This window comes from Atta colombica, unplaced genomic scaffold, assembly GCF_001594045.1.
Source record: "Atta colombica isolate Treedump-2 unplaced genomic scaffold, Acol1.0 scaffold1, whole genome shotgun sequence".
NCBI lineage: Eukaryota > Metazoa > Arthropoda > Insecta > Hymenoptera > Formicidae > Atta > Atta colombica.
The window spans coordinates 3324080-3339096 of NW_017259183.1; the positions used below are offsets into that span (position 1 = coordinate 3324080).

Here is a 15017-nt window from a genome sequence, read left to right on the forward strand (position 1 = left end):
ATATAATTATATAGGGGAGATCATAGGGACAAGTAGACTCATTTTTTAAACAAAATTAAGAGATTTATCAAAAAAATAATTCTACACCAATTACTACATTTGACACACTCTCTCTCTCTCTCTCTCTCTCTGCCCTCCCTCCTCTCTCCCTCTCCTTCCCTCCCTCCTCCTCCCTCTCCTCCCCCCTCCCTTCCCTCTTTCTCTAAGTCGTTTGCCTCATGATCATTGTCTTGTTTGTATGTTTATTGATTGTTTTGATTATATCTTTTTGTCGTATCCGTTTTTCTGTAACTTCTCTGACAAAGAATATCTACAGACAGAACTCAATCACTTAAAAACAGCCTTATAGAAAAACGAAATCAGAACACAACATTGAAACAGGATTTCAAATACTGTTTGACAAAACGATCACAATAGCCAACATTACATCATACTTTCCAAGAAAGTATAAAGAAAGTATAAAGTAGTATAGAGATACAAAAACACCCTAACAATCTAAATAGAGATAATGGCTACAACATAAATGAAATATGGAAAACTATTCTCCCAGTTAATGAGGACTGACCGATTTCCTCCTCTCCCTACCCCCCACAATTCTCTTCTTTCACTCTTCCTTCCATCACTCTAACAAGTAGTGTAATATATAAAAGGGGAACGACCCGGAGAAACAGCTCAGTATCAGGCTCCTCGCTCCTGATGAAATGAACTGCAAGGTTCACAAAACATTGGCATTCCAAGAATGGATCTGGACACGAAAGAAACTCGCGAAACGCATAATCTTTATATAAAATCAATTGTCGAATCCTAATTTATTAACGCCAGAAAGATGTCAGGTGTTGTCCGTTCTTTATACTTTATAATATATGATATCAACATTTAAATTGTCATTGTAGATTGCAACTTGTCTATTATAAATGCGCCAGAAATCTAAGTATGGAGTGAATGCGCAAGTCTATTGAGAATGATACATACATATAACGTATAATTATCTTTTCAACCTAACCAACATGTGTGTTCACAATGATTTTAATTGGAATGATGTAAGAATTCTGAGTAGTGAACAATCATATAATAAGTGTTTAGTTTCCGAAATGATACACATAAAAAAACAGCAACACACTTTGAATAAACAAAATGACACGGAATCTGTTCCAGATGCATATCTCCCTATAATCCAATTATTATCTCCTTCCTAATTACTCGCTTCTGTAGTGGTATTTCTTGGGAGGAAGATATTGTGTATCACGTATGCTTCGAATTAGCATCTATAAGCCTTATGCCAATGATCTCCTTCTTTTTTAAAATTAATGGCTCTCACCTTCCGAAATAATAAATGGAGATCGATGCGGCCAGATCACGTCCTTATGAGAGATACAAAAACTAAAAGTGATGCAATGCCCGCAAAAATGGCGAAGCTCGCCCGGACATCGGGCGCCTGCGTCTACGGCGACGTCATGCCGCGTGGACGCGACGTTAGGACGAACGAACGGGTCCAAAACCACGAAACGGCTATGTGTGTTTTAATGCTCAGTCAAAATCGGCAACACTTTCAAAAATATAACTTGTAGCATGCGAACCGAGATAGATCCGCCGCGGGCGAGCTTCGCCATGGTTCTTTAGAACTCATGTCCATGATCGTCTAATCATTATCGATGCGCGTCAGCGCCTTACCAACGCTTTTCGTGAGCGCTCCCATCACTTCCCCAAGTGGCTTTTAAGGCACGCTTTTTTACACAATACCCTTTCCCTTTTATCAAAAGGCCAATACACTTATTCTTTACAGCTTACAATATAAAATCCTTATATCTCGAGTTCGGTTTAACAACTCGTTTTGATTTTGGATTTTGCACTTCCTCATTCCCTAACTTATCTGTCTCGATATTATCACTATTTCTTTTACGTTCTGATCCACTCTTTCCATTTGCTCTCCTTGTAGACGCTCTCTATTCGCGTGCTCTACGTCTTCTTCTAGATACACTGACTCATCTCTTAGGACTAACTCCTCTTTGTCCTTATATGATGCGTCAAATGCCATCGATTTCGGCGAATTGTGCCGTTCCCCTTCTTACAACATTAAAAATTTGGGTTCTTGTCTACTTCAGTAACTTCCGCATAGATTCGTTTGTCTATAACCCATACTTTATCTCCTACTACTAAATCTGATATTTTCTTCACTCGATGCCTTTTATTGTAATTAATCTCGTTTTTATTTTTTCTTTCTTTTTCAAATTCTGTAACTTTTTTGTTGATTTATGAATCTTCCTAATTTAGTAGGTAACATGCTTAAAAAGTCCGATAGAATCAGATAGAAAAAAACTCTATCCAATTGAATCGTGTTTATGGTTCGTAAATTTCAGGTTATTTACCTGATATATATGGTAGATTTTCTATATTTCTTTATCGTTTTTGTTACACGATTTAGACATCGTTTTTAATATCAATTTTTATCTGGTCATGTTTTATCATAATTAATAGTATTGTATCGTTTTAATCGTAAATTTCATATTTTTAAAAAAAAGCTTTTTATAATTATTAAAATACAGTTCTTATTTTTTTTATTCATTGTGGAATTAATTTATATTTTCACATGCAATTTATTAATTACAATTATATGCATCGGAAATTTATAATTTTTGAAAACGCGTATTGGAATCGATTGAGATTCGAACCTAAGGTCTACAGGGTGACAGTCTAACACTGAGCTATAATCGCACGCTTGTCTGAATACTTTAGCATGTGATAGTTATACAGACATTTCTGAATTAAATTACATAAGTTCTTATAAACATTGTATTATGGTTATGCCTTAAATATCGTTTTTAACAATCTTAATTTTAAATTACTTTCCTGATATAGATTTTCTTTATTTCTCTATCATTTTTATCATATAACTTCATTGTCGTTTTTAAACAATTTCTTGTTTTATGAAAATTAATAATTAATAATCTTATTGTGTTTTTGAATCATAAATTTCAGATTATTTATCCAAAATATTAGATAAATTTTCTATACTTCTGTATCATTTTTGTCAACTCGTTTTCAATTTATTTTTATTAAAATTAATAATTTTTTTATATTTTTAATTTGTAAATTGTAGAATATAAAATTTAATCGTAATTGAAATTTACGATTAAAGATATGATAGAATATCTTACTAATTTTGATAAAATACGACTAAAATAATTGATTAAAACCGAGATTTAAATTGTATGATACGGAAATAAAAGATATATGTCGCATACTTTAGATGAGTAATCTGACATTTATGATTAAAAACGAGGTTTAAACTATAATAAAAACGATACAATATTTTTAAAAAACTGTAATTAATTTAATCCAGAAATGTCCCTATATGTTATAAGATAGATGGAAAAATTACCGTATCTTATCGTTGGCAACATAATATGACATTTAGTTTATTAAATAATTAATTATTCAATGACCTAAGTGAAAACTTAGTTATATAACAACGGTAGGATAATATTTCTATAACATCTACCTTATTTAAACGTATAGAGAATGTTTTTGGATTAAATTGTACATATTCGTATATATATCATCCTATCGCTTATTTTATATTAAATCAGATAGTATGACAGAGTAATTTGTATACAGTTAATTATTCTATCAGAGATTAAATTATATAAGTTCATATAAACATCCTTTCGTTTATTTTTTATTAATCCGATTAAATAATGATAGGATCATATAGAAAAGCTTATGAGTTCCGGTAAGTATTCTATCGTATTTATTTATTGGATTGTCCGGAAAGTTCGTGCCGATTTTGAAGGAAAATTGAAACGCAGAAGATTTAAATTTTAGTATACATTTATTAAATTATATAGGTGCCATTCTACAACCTTTGTTCATCTTTCAGATACCTTGAAAATTCCGTCTTTCCAGAATCTCTCAAGTTTTTCAGCGGAAAATTTTTCTAAGTGATTTTTTACCTCAACCAAAGAGTTGAAGCTTTTTCCATTAAGGGTATTTTATAATGATCGAAATAGATGGAAATCAGAGGACGCAAGGTCTGATGAATATGGTGGATGGAGTAAAAACATCCTAACCGAGTTCCAACAACTTTTGTCGAGTTATCAAAGACACATGAGGCTGCGCATTGTCCTGATGAAACACGACGCCCTTCCAATTCTATTTCTGGATTTTGTTCAATTGCTGTCTTCAATTCGTCTAATTGAGAACAATACTTCTCTAAATTTATCGTCTCGTTGTTTGCTAAAAACATAATACAGGATCCCTTTCCAATCCTACCAGACACAGAACATGACCTTCTTTGAATGAAAACTGACTTTTGGGGTGACTAAAAGTGGTTCATTCCGCTTTCTTTTTCGCTCAACATTATTGTAAATGATGCATTTTTCACTCCCCGTCACTACTTGCTTCAAAAATGGTGTCTCCTGCGTTTATAGAGCGAGTGGTCGCAAATGGAAATGCGATCCATCAGATTTTTCTTCGTTAAATTGTGGGGAACCCATACATCAAAACGATTTATGTAGTCAAGCTTCACAAAATGCTCATGAATGATGGATTTTGACATATTTAATATTTCTGCTAATTTACGTATCGTATAGCGTATAGCGTTATTCTCGATCAGTATTTTAATCTTCATCTGTAATGGAGGGCCTACCCGGACGTTCTTGATCTTCAAGGTTGAAATCACCAGCTTTAAATCTAGCAAACCACTTCCGCACAGTTCTTTCAGCTACAGCACCATAAACAGTGCATATCTTGTTTGCCGCTTGTGGCATTTTTGCCTTTCCGGTAAAAGAAAAGCATTAAATGCCTAAAATACACTTTATTTTCTTCCATATTCAAAGGCGTATAAAACTGAAAAAAATTAACGTATCGCAACCAAATTTTTTTTCCAAGCCTGAAGTACCGTCTTTTACGATATATACGCATGTCATTTGTTTTCAATCGTTCTGATATATTCAGATATATACCTGTCCTTACGCCACCTATCAAAAATCGGCACGAACTTTCCGGACAACCCAATAATATATTGTAAGATATAAAACGATATTTATAACTTTTTTATTTATAACTTTTTTATCTGTCATGATTTTAATGTCCGATAGGTCCTGATAAAAATTACATAGGATTTCTATCAGATTTCTATAAATTTCTATCGTTTTTTATCGAATTTTTAAGTAAGGTTACCAAGTAAATCCAATGAATTTAGTTACTAAGTATACACTTTATGAATCTGATCTTCAATTTGTGTAGATTGATTTTGTTTCGACCATAATTTTGAACACTTAACAAAAGTATTTCAATATTCTTTTATTATGCTGAATCATTCATTGTCTCTTCTGTATCATGTACAGCAATGAGATTTAATGTATGAGAGACACATCTTATATATACAATATATTGTAGAGTATTGAAGAGTAATCTCATTTTCAAAATCGGAATCATTATAATATTTAAATCCAGATAATACATCAACTAATGGAATAAAAGCTAATTGACTACATTGCAGACTGAAAACGATCCATTTGTATAGCGAAATTATGTATAATTTATATAGATAAATTATATATATTGACATTCACATGGAAAGTCACATGGAAATATATAAAATTTCATTTGTATTTTTCATATATATTTTGATAAATTTTTCGTTATAAAACGATATAAAATTCGTTATAAAACGATAAAATTTTATAGAATTGGTTTCTTACTTTGCTGATAGAAACTCATTGAAATTTCAGATTGATAACGATTTAATTTTTGTTGTTAATATAGGTGTGTAAGCTTAAATTCGCTTTTTTAGTCAGAAAAAACATTTTTTTTTCCTAGGAAGCAAAAATAAATTTATTCAAAGTATTTGCCCTCGCTAACTATACATTTTTCCTATCTTTCGGGCAATTTGTGTATACCACGCCAAAAATTCCTCATCTTTTGAGGCAAACCATTCATCAAGCCATTTTCGTACGTCTTCGTAAGAATCAAAGTGCCGCTCAACGAGCGCATAGCCCATCGACGAAAACAGGTGATAGTCAGAAGATGCCTGGTGAAGGTCTGAGTAAGCGGGATGAGGTAGCACTTCCCAGTTGAGTCTCCAAATAGTTTTGGACCATTGTTGACGTGTGCGATGGTGCGTTATCGTGGAGGAAAATCAGCTTGTTATGTCTTTTCCGATAATGCGGCCTTTTTTCACGCAGAGCACGGTCCAATTTGATCAGTTATTGGTGGCAGCCGTGAGCATTAACAATTTCACCAGGTTTTAACTCGTAGTAGATGACACCCTCCTGATCCCACCAAACACACAGCATCGTCTTCCATCCGAAGCGATTTGATCTTGAGGAAGATATTGATGATTGGGCGGGATCAATCCAAGATTTCTTGCGTTTAGGATTCTGAAAATAGATCCACCTTTCATCCCCTGTCACAATCCGATGCAGGAACGACTTTCTTTTTTGTCTGGAAAGAGAATTTGGCATGTGTTTTGGCGTCACTCCACCTGCCTATCGTTCAGTTCATGCGGCACCCATTCCGATCTTTCCGATCCGATCTTTTGAGTGACAGATCTTTTTCTGCCAGATTCATTTTATGCAAAAACGCGTCGAATGAACCTAATTTTATCAACATCGGAAGTGAAGAGGCTAAACTCAATAAGTATCATAAAAGTATAATTTATGAATATTACGATTATTAAATATTTCAAATACTCACAATCAATGATATTTACAAATAATAATATTTATTGATATACATGTATTTATGTGCAAACTATTAAGTTTATAAATAAATGAATTAAAATCAATTATTACATATGTCTTTTATATTCACGCAAAAACAATTTTTAGAAAATGTATTTTGCAATTACAAACTCATAGAAGGTGTTTGAATTAATTCTAAAGCAAACTATTCCGTTTATCTTTGCTTTAAAATTAATTTCAAGATTTTTTTCTGGGAATTGTATGTGCAAAAAACTTTAAATTAATTTAGATTAATATATAGCAACATAACAGTCACACCTAGTTTTATAACAATAACGTAGCAAATTATCAAACTTTTATATAACTATTATATAACATTAAGTTACATGTTATATTTATATCATGTAACTGCAATGATTCGTGAGCGAGAAATTACAATTAACGTGGACGTAAAATGTTATTTACACGTTATATTGGATGTTTTCCAATGTACACAGTATGTAAATTTTTTCATTCCAATGACATTCCAATGACAATTTCATTCCAATGACATAGTATGTAAATATGAAACCGGAATTTTTTAATAGAAAATACACGTTTATTGCATGAAAATGATAAAAAATATTTTATTCGAAATATTGCCCATCAGTAGCTATACATTTTTTCCACCTGTTTGACAATTTGTGAATGCCACGCCAAAAAAATTGTTACTCTTTTGAGCCAAATCAGTCATCTAATCATTTTCGTACATCTTCGTAAGAAGTGAAGCGCTGCTGAGCAAGTGCGTGTCCCATCGATGCAAATAAGTGATAATCGGACGGAGTTAAGTCTCGTGAGTCGCATGCGAAAGTATTTCCCAACCAAATGCCTCAATCGTTTCTTTGACCAGTTTTGCTGTGTGTGATGGTGCATTATCATGAAGCAAAATCATTTTGTGTTGCCTTTTTTGATATTCCGGTCGTTTTTCACACAAAGCTTGATTCAAATTGATCATTTGTTGTCGGTAGCGTTCAGTATTAACGGTTTCGCCAGATTTTAGCAGCTCATAATAGATCATACTTTTCTGATCCCATCAAACACAGAGCATTGTCTTCCGTCCATAACGATTTGGCCTTGCAGTCGATGTCGATGGTTCGCCTGGAGTTACCCATGATCTTTTACGCTTAGGATTCTCAAAATATATCCACTTTTTATCGCCAGTCACAGTTCGATGACTTTCTTTTGTACCTGGCGAGCAGCATTTCGCAAGTGGTTTTTCGGTTTTTCTGCTGTCTTTCATTCAGTTTATGTGGAACCCATTTTTCCATCTTCTGGATTTTTCCCATTTCAAATGTGGAGATGGCTTCTCGTGTCAATTGATCCGCGAGTTGTTGTTGAGTTTGAGCGTCATCCTCATCCAACAATGCTTGCAATTCACTGTCTTCAAACTTTTTCGGTGGTTTTCCACGTTCTTCGTTTTTCATATCAAAATCGTCACTTTTGAATTTTTTAAATCACTTAAAGCACTGTGATTTACCAAGAGCATGCTCACCCGTAATCTTCGACAAGCATTCGATGCGATTCTGCAGCAGTTTTCTTCAAATGATAACAGAAAATCAATGCTGTCCATAAATCGTAGTTTCCAGGCACAAAATTCGACATGTTCAACGCTATTACAAACTATACTATTGTATGAAATTTGTATTGTTGTGAGTTGAAAATCTTTGTCAGATGTTAGAACAAGGAAATGGCGTCAATGGCGCCGTCTGACGGCAACTATTGACAGCTATGGCCATCTATTGGTAAATTCCGGTTTCATATTTACATACCTGGTAGAAATTTCAAGTCTAAAATTTCAAAAAGTAATAATCAAATATCCATTATAAGCAAATATCATTTATCTTGACATTTAAACAGATCTACTTTTTGCTATCTTTCTGAAAATCTTTTTTCCAGAAAGATTCTTTAATATTTTTTTTCTGCTCAATACAATTTGGACAGTTCTCCATTAAAGTTCTTATCTGACTACTTATATCACTACTTAGATCAATTGTTTTACCATTTCCTTATATTTATTAATACCAGCGTGACCATTGTATAATTCAGATAATATTTCTAATTGTAAATTCGATGATCAACCTTGAATTATATAACAATCAATCCTCGCACACTAAGATTTTTTTTAAGATTATAAAAAGGCAGTAATTCATCTTCTAATCATTATCTTGCCATTTTCTTGTACAATAATTCTTTAGTCTCGGAAATGTAATCTTTTTTTTTTGTTTGTCTTTTATTCTGTCTAATATATTTTTAGAAGCTGGAAAACTACTAATAATGAAGTTTACATAACTATCTATCTCTTGAAGCAACTCGTCTCTTGAAACAACTTTGATTCACTGACATTGACTGAATATCTTGATGAACCATCCGTTAAAATCAATTGTTTATCTATACAAAAACTATTTCATAATTATATCGCATTAATTTTAACCTGATTCTCTGTAACCATGTTAAATCATCCAGTGGTTTACTCTGTAGAATTTGTAATAACAGTTTACGATTTGGATCTCTCAACATTAATTTAATTCTTATTATAAAGTCTTTTAAATATTCTGGCGAAAGCGAGAGCTAATGCCTCCTTTCTTCTATCTGACTATATCTTTTTTCTGTTTCTTTAAGTATAGTTGACGTATAAGCTACTATTTCGCGAATATCGTCTTTACCTATTATATTTGCATTAACGCTGTGCCTAATCCATAACTGGATGCATCTGCCTATAACGCTATTTTCTTAGTGTGGTCATAGTACGACAATGTAGATACTAATAATTTTTTAAATTCATTGAACGCTCTTTCCTGTTATTCAAGCTATACTGCACATTATTTTTCAGTAATGAATTTAGTGATTCTAACACATGTGATTTATTCGGCACAAACTTACTAACATAATTTACTACGTACAAAAACACATATAAAAACATAGACCAAATAACATATAATATAATAGATGGCCTCATGAATATAGCAAATTATTATAGCTGGTTTTCATTAATTGTGATCTTTCAAAAGTGTAATAAAGTAAACAAGAAGAAACAAACAGTAAGATAACTTATTCAAATATATATGAATGAAATAATTTATCTATTAATTACTTCAACACTCCTCCTCATTTGAATGAACATTTAACTTTAATGCCTGGCGTAGTTCTACAAAGCGTTGCTTTGATAATGGCTTTGTCAATATATCAGCTATCATCTTCTCCGTAGGGCAATATTTGCAAGTTACAACTCCTTTGTCCACATAATCCTTGATAAAGAATTTTTTGGTGTTGATGTGTTTGACTCTGGTTGAAAATTTCTCCTCCTGAATCATCAAGTAATTCTTGTTATCTTCATATATGATGGTTGTCTGAATGTCATTTCGAAATCATTCAAAATTCTGCGTATCTATGACAACTCGCGGCATCCTTCACACAGTGCAATAAATTCGGCTTCAATCGAAGAAAGTGCCACACATGATTGCCGCTTACTGCTCCAGCTAATTGCATCTAATCCGAACATAATAACGTAGCCAGTATTTGATTTATGTGAATACCTGTCTCCAACTCAATTGGCATCAATGTACGCTCTTAATTGTTGCTCGCTTATATCGCTTCCAAATTTTTCGTTCCATTTTTGCTATGCCTTTTAAGTTTAGAAGTAGTTTTATCTCGTTTCAATCTTTTTCAATGGGCGTCGCCATCTTTTGCGCCAGGATTGATACTGTTGGAAATATTTGGAGTGTATTGACAGTTATGTACAAGAGACATCCATTTCTCCTCGACAAATTGCGTTCCTAGAAACGATTACTCTATCTCTAGAATGTAACCTTTGTAAGCTTTCGATGCGCAATCATATCCGACAAATTTCCCGTAAGTAGCTTTCGGATCCAATTTCTATCTTCTTTCATCATGAATGGAATGCATGAATGTAACATTGCTCCCCATCTTAGTACGTGTGTACGTTACCATACTAATACTCGAATGATGTTTTCAATGACGTTTTTCCACAACAAATTTTGTATAAAATTTGCTGTTATAACCGCCTCTCTCTAAAAACGCTTCTCGAAGCCAGCATCGAAAAGCATACAACGCGCCATCTCAACTAATGTACGATTCTTACGCTCTGCAACGCTATTCTGCTGTGAGGAATACGGTGCTGTCCTTTGGTATTCAATGCCCTCTGAAATAGTTCTCAAAATCTTTGCTCATATATTCGCCGCCTTGATCAGATCTTATCATTTTTATCTTGTGACTAAATTGATTTCAATTTAACAAACTCCTTGAACTTATCAAATACCTCTGATTTCTCTTAATAAATAAATAGTTGTATATCGTGAATAATCATCTAAAAAATGGCTATAAATTAGCACATACCTTTTCCCAGATGGTATGATAGTTGGCAAACATCAGAGTGTATCAGATCTAACATTTTCTATCAGTTTCTTTCGGAAATTTTATTCTAGTCATAGTTTTTATTCTAATCATTTTTCCCTTCATACAAATCGCACATACTGATTTCTTCTTACAATTCTCTCCGCAATCTCTATTCCAAGCCGCTAGGCAGTTTCTCTACAACTTCGGATATCTGTGTCCTAGAACCTTGTGTCATTCATGTGCGCACTTATGCTGCTTTGTCTGTGCAATATTCATTGATTGTGACTGTCGAAGTCTATAAATTTTTGTGCAAATCTGCTACAACATATTGCTTTGTACTGTCACTACTTTGTATCTCACATTTATCGCCGGCAAAATTGATCTTGAAATCTTTTTTAATCAATCTTCGAACCGAAAACAAGCTATCGCCGACTTGCGATGCATATAATACATCATCTATTCTTATTTTGATTGTATCATCATTCTCATTCTTGAAATTCATAAGAACAGTCCCTTTTCCAACCACTAATAAAGTCTGCCCATTCGCCACGCCAATCTTCTCACGATGCTTCCCGTCAAGATTTAGAAATACCTCCTTTCTGCTTGTAATATGGCACATGGCTCCAGAATCCACAATCCATTCAAATTACCTATTGCGAAGCATTTCTCCATCGTGCACATCGTTCTCAATTATACGAATATCAGCCTTGTGTGTATCATGTTATTGACTTTCCAGTTATTTGTACTCATCACAATTTCGTCGAATATGGCCATTCTTGTTGCAATGAAAACACGTAAACGTTTCCTTGCCATCTTTATAATCTGTGCCTCCAGTGCCGATCTCATCGTATTAACTTTGAATGCTGATGCCTCATTGTTATCATCTCAATTTTTTCTGCGCTTATATTTTGAAATTATTTTTGCTCGCATATACGCGCTTATTAATTGATTCTCCCTCTCTAACGTTCTTCCCTTCTAATAACATTAGTTACTTCTAGTAACTAATGCATCATAACTACTGGGAAGTAGTATAGCTAACAGCATACCACACATAAAAAATTCCGGCTTTATTTCAGTACCAAGAGCAAGCAGTTTCTAGAAACAATTCATGCATTTTATTTACATGGACTTCAGCATCACCGCTTTCACTCTCTCTCGTATAATTAGACATAATAAATGTACCCGATTACTTGTTGGATTCATTTCATATATTTCCTTCAATGCATTCCATGACTCTCTTACCATTTTGCAGTCTCTGACGTGTTATATTTGGATATCTTCCACGCAATCGTGGTCAACGCCTTGTCATTTGCATCTTTCCACTCAATCGTCGAACGTACTATTGACAATTACGATTATCCATACCTTTTCTCGGCGTAGATATATTTCCATCTTAAATTTTCAGTGGAAATATAATAATTGTTGTCACCATTGAGTTTTGTCATCGAGAGTTTTGAGTCGGTCATATCATGCATGGACGTGTTGCGTAGCAACACGTAATACAAGAAATGCAAAAAAAAAACAATTCTTATAACACTATGTTCGTGTTCCTGAGCATATAGCTTGTCAAGAAATGATGTATATCTAGAAAAGAATCGTTTTTATTCTTGATCACAAGTTAAAATTACAAATGCGTACAAAACATAAAAACATAGATAGACCAAATAATATAGATGGCCTCATGAACATAGTAAATTATTATGGTTTTCATTAATTGTGATTTTTCAAAAATGTAATAAAGTGAACAAACAATAACTTATTCAAATGAATGAAATAATTTATCTAATTACTTCAACATTTTCCAGAGATTTCATGTCTTAGAAATTCTACTTTATTTCCGAAAATATATTTTTCCTTATTAAACATTATACCTGTGTTTTGTAATTTATTCAAAACTAAACGAAGTGTTTTGTCATGCTCCTCCGTCGCACTTTGAACATATAACATATCGTCTGTATGTCCCTCTATTACGAGCACATCTCGCAGAATATCTGTATATCATTGTGTAAAATAATCTGGTAAACAATTTATACCAAATGGCAGCCTAGTGAACATGTATCTCCCAGATGACGTGATTACTGTTGTAAACATTTAACTTTCTTTTAAATGCCCCTAAGCCATTAAAAGCTTTTACAAACAAATTCTATATGCTGCCGTACTTATAACATGCTTCCCAATTATAACGCATTTATTTTGCTTAATATTTTTTATCTCCGATTTATCTAATAAGTTCTGTTTTAATCCGTTCAATACATATACTTTCGCTTTTGCTATCGCATTTGCTATGCATTCTCTTTTTCTAATTTTAATCTTTAAACTACCTGATAATTTTTTCCCATCTGGTACTATTATAATTCTATCTGTTTTCTCTAACTTATCTCTTAGCTTATTTGGTATCGAATTAGCAGAAATACACGTGACATCCGCATCTGGGTCTATCTGACCTGTATCTATCTGTTTAGCGAATTCTTTTACAAACGCACGCAATGCGAATTCTTTACTGTTTTGAGTAGTTCGCATATCCTAGAAAAATTGGACGCTGTCCTCTTCGTATTTTCTTCGTTTTGCACATCTTTTCCCAATGACTAATTTTCCGACATTTGTTACACGCCGCCTTGATTGCTGGACTTCTCTTCCAATCCGTATGCCTCTCTTTATCGCACCTTCCACTGCTGCTCTTCTGTGCTTTGTTCTTAAATTCTGTTCTTGATTGCTCTTCTTTTCCCCTTTATTCTTACGTGGATGAAAAACTCTATTTAGCTCGTTCTATTCTTTTCTTAGCATTTTCTCTTCTTTTGCTTGCACCTCGGTCTATCGAGCCATGCTTAGGACCTTCTCCATAATCAAATCCGCCGCCAATTCAAAATGCTTTGATGTGCGCATGTCTCGCACACTGGTGACTATTCGATTATGAATTAGCTCTTCCTTCAGCGCGCCATACTTACAAGTCTCCGCCAGCAAATATAATGCTGTAACAAACGAGTCAACATTTTCATCCGCTTGCTGCCTTCTCGAGTTGAATTTATAACGCTCAAATATCGTATTCTTTTTTGGCACAAAATATTCGATAAATTTATTCGTGATCCTCTTCAATATTGCCGAATTGTTTCCCGGCATTATTTAAGCTAATATCTCTTTTTCTTTCATCACATACAGCAGCAGGTCAATTTGTATTACAATTCACGATGGAAGTGGAAATAGAATTAATTTTTTAGACTTGACAATTATTATTAATGAGAAAAGAATGTTAGAATTTGACTGGTTTCACAAGCCTACTTTTTCTGGATGTTATTTAAATTATCTTTCAACACATCCAAATTTTCAAAAGAAAAATGTAATAACGAGGACAGAGCATTATTACTTTCAAGTCCGAAATTTATATTATAAGAATATGAAGTTTACGATCAATACTTTATTAAATAATGACTATCCGATTGGCTTTATTTTTCTAACACTATTAATTCACATCTAAAAATGTTATTTTACAAACTACGGACGAAAGGGAATAATGTTGCTAGCGATACTAATAAAGAATGTCCATGGTTCGTTCTATCTTGTTCCATCGATGTCTGAGAAATTCTTTATTATTATCAAGAATATTAACGTGAAATTATCCTTCTTCAGTTTGAATAAGCTTAATAAATTCATTAAAGTACAGAAGGATACTCTCCCAAAATTCTCCAATAAAAATGTTGTTTATAAAATCCCTAAAGATTGCGATGCATCGTATGTTAGTCAAATAGGTCGAAAATTATTCACGAGAATATCTGAGTATCGCAACCATATCAAGTAACAAGAACCAATCAATGATCACAAACTATCAACTTAGTTTTAATCATAAATTTGATTAGGAGAATGTCCAAAATCCAAATTCTTAATAAGGAAAGATTTTTCAATAATCATTTAAATTCAGAAATGCTTCATATATATATATATATATAT

The 15017-nt window shown here is 33.1% G+C and overlaps 1 protein-coding gene across 1 annotated transcript; it reads right to left on the minus strand.

Annotated features, from left to right (window-relative positions):
- Positions 1-1861: 1861 nt before the first annotated feature.
- LOC108687395 lies at positions 1862-4766 on the minus strand. Its single transcript, XM_018193177.1, has 2 exons — positions 4646-4766; positions 1862-2061 (listed from the first exon to the last, which is right to left on the minus strand). Exons 1-2 carry the CDS (start codon positions 4764-4766, stop codon positions 1862-1864), a joined length of 321 nt encoding a protein of 106 aa, XP_018048666.1.
- Between the last annotated feature and the right edge of the window lie 10251 nt (positions 4767-15017).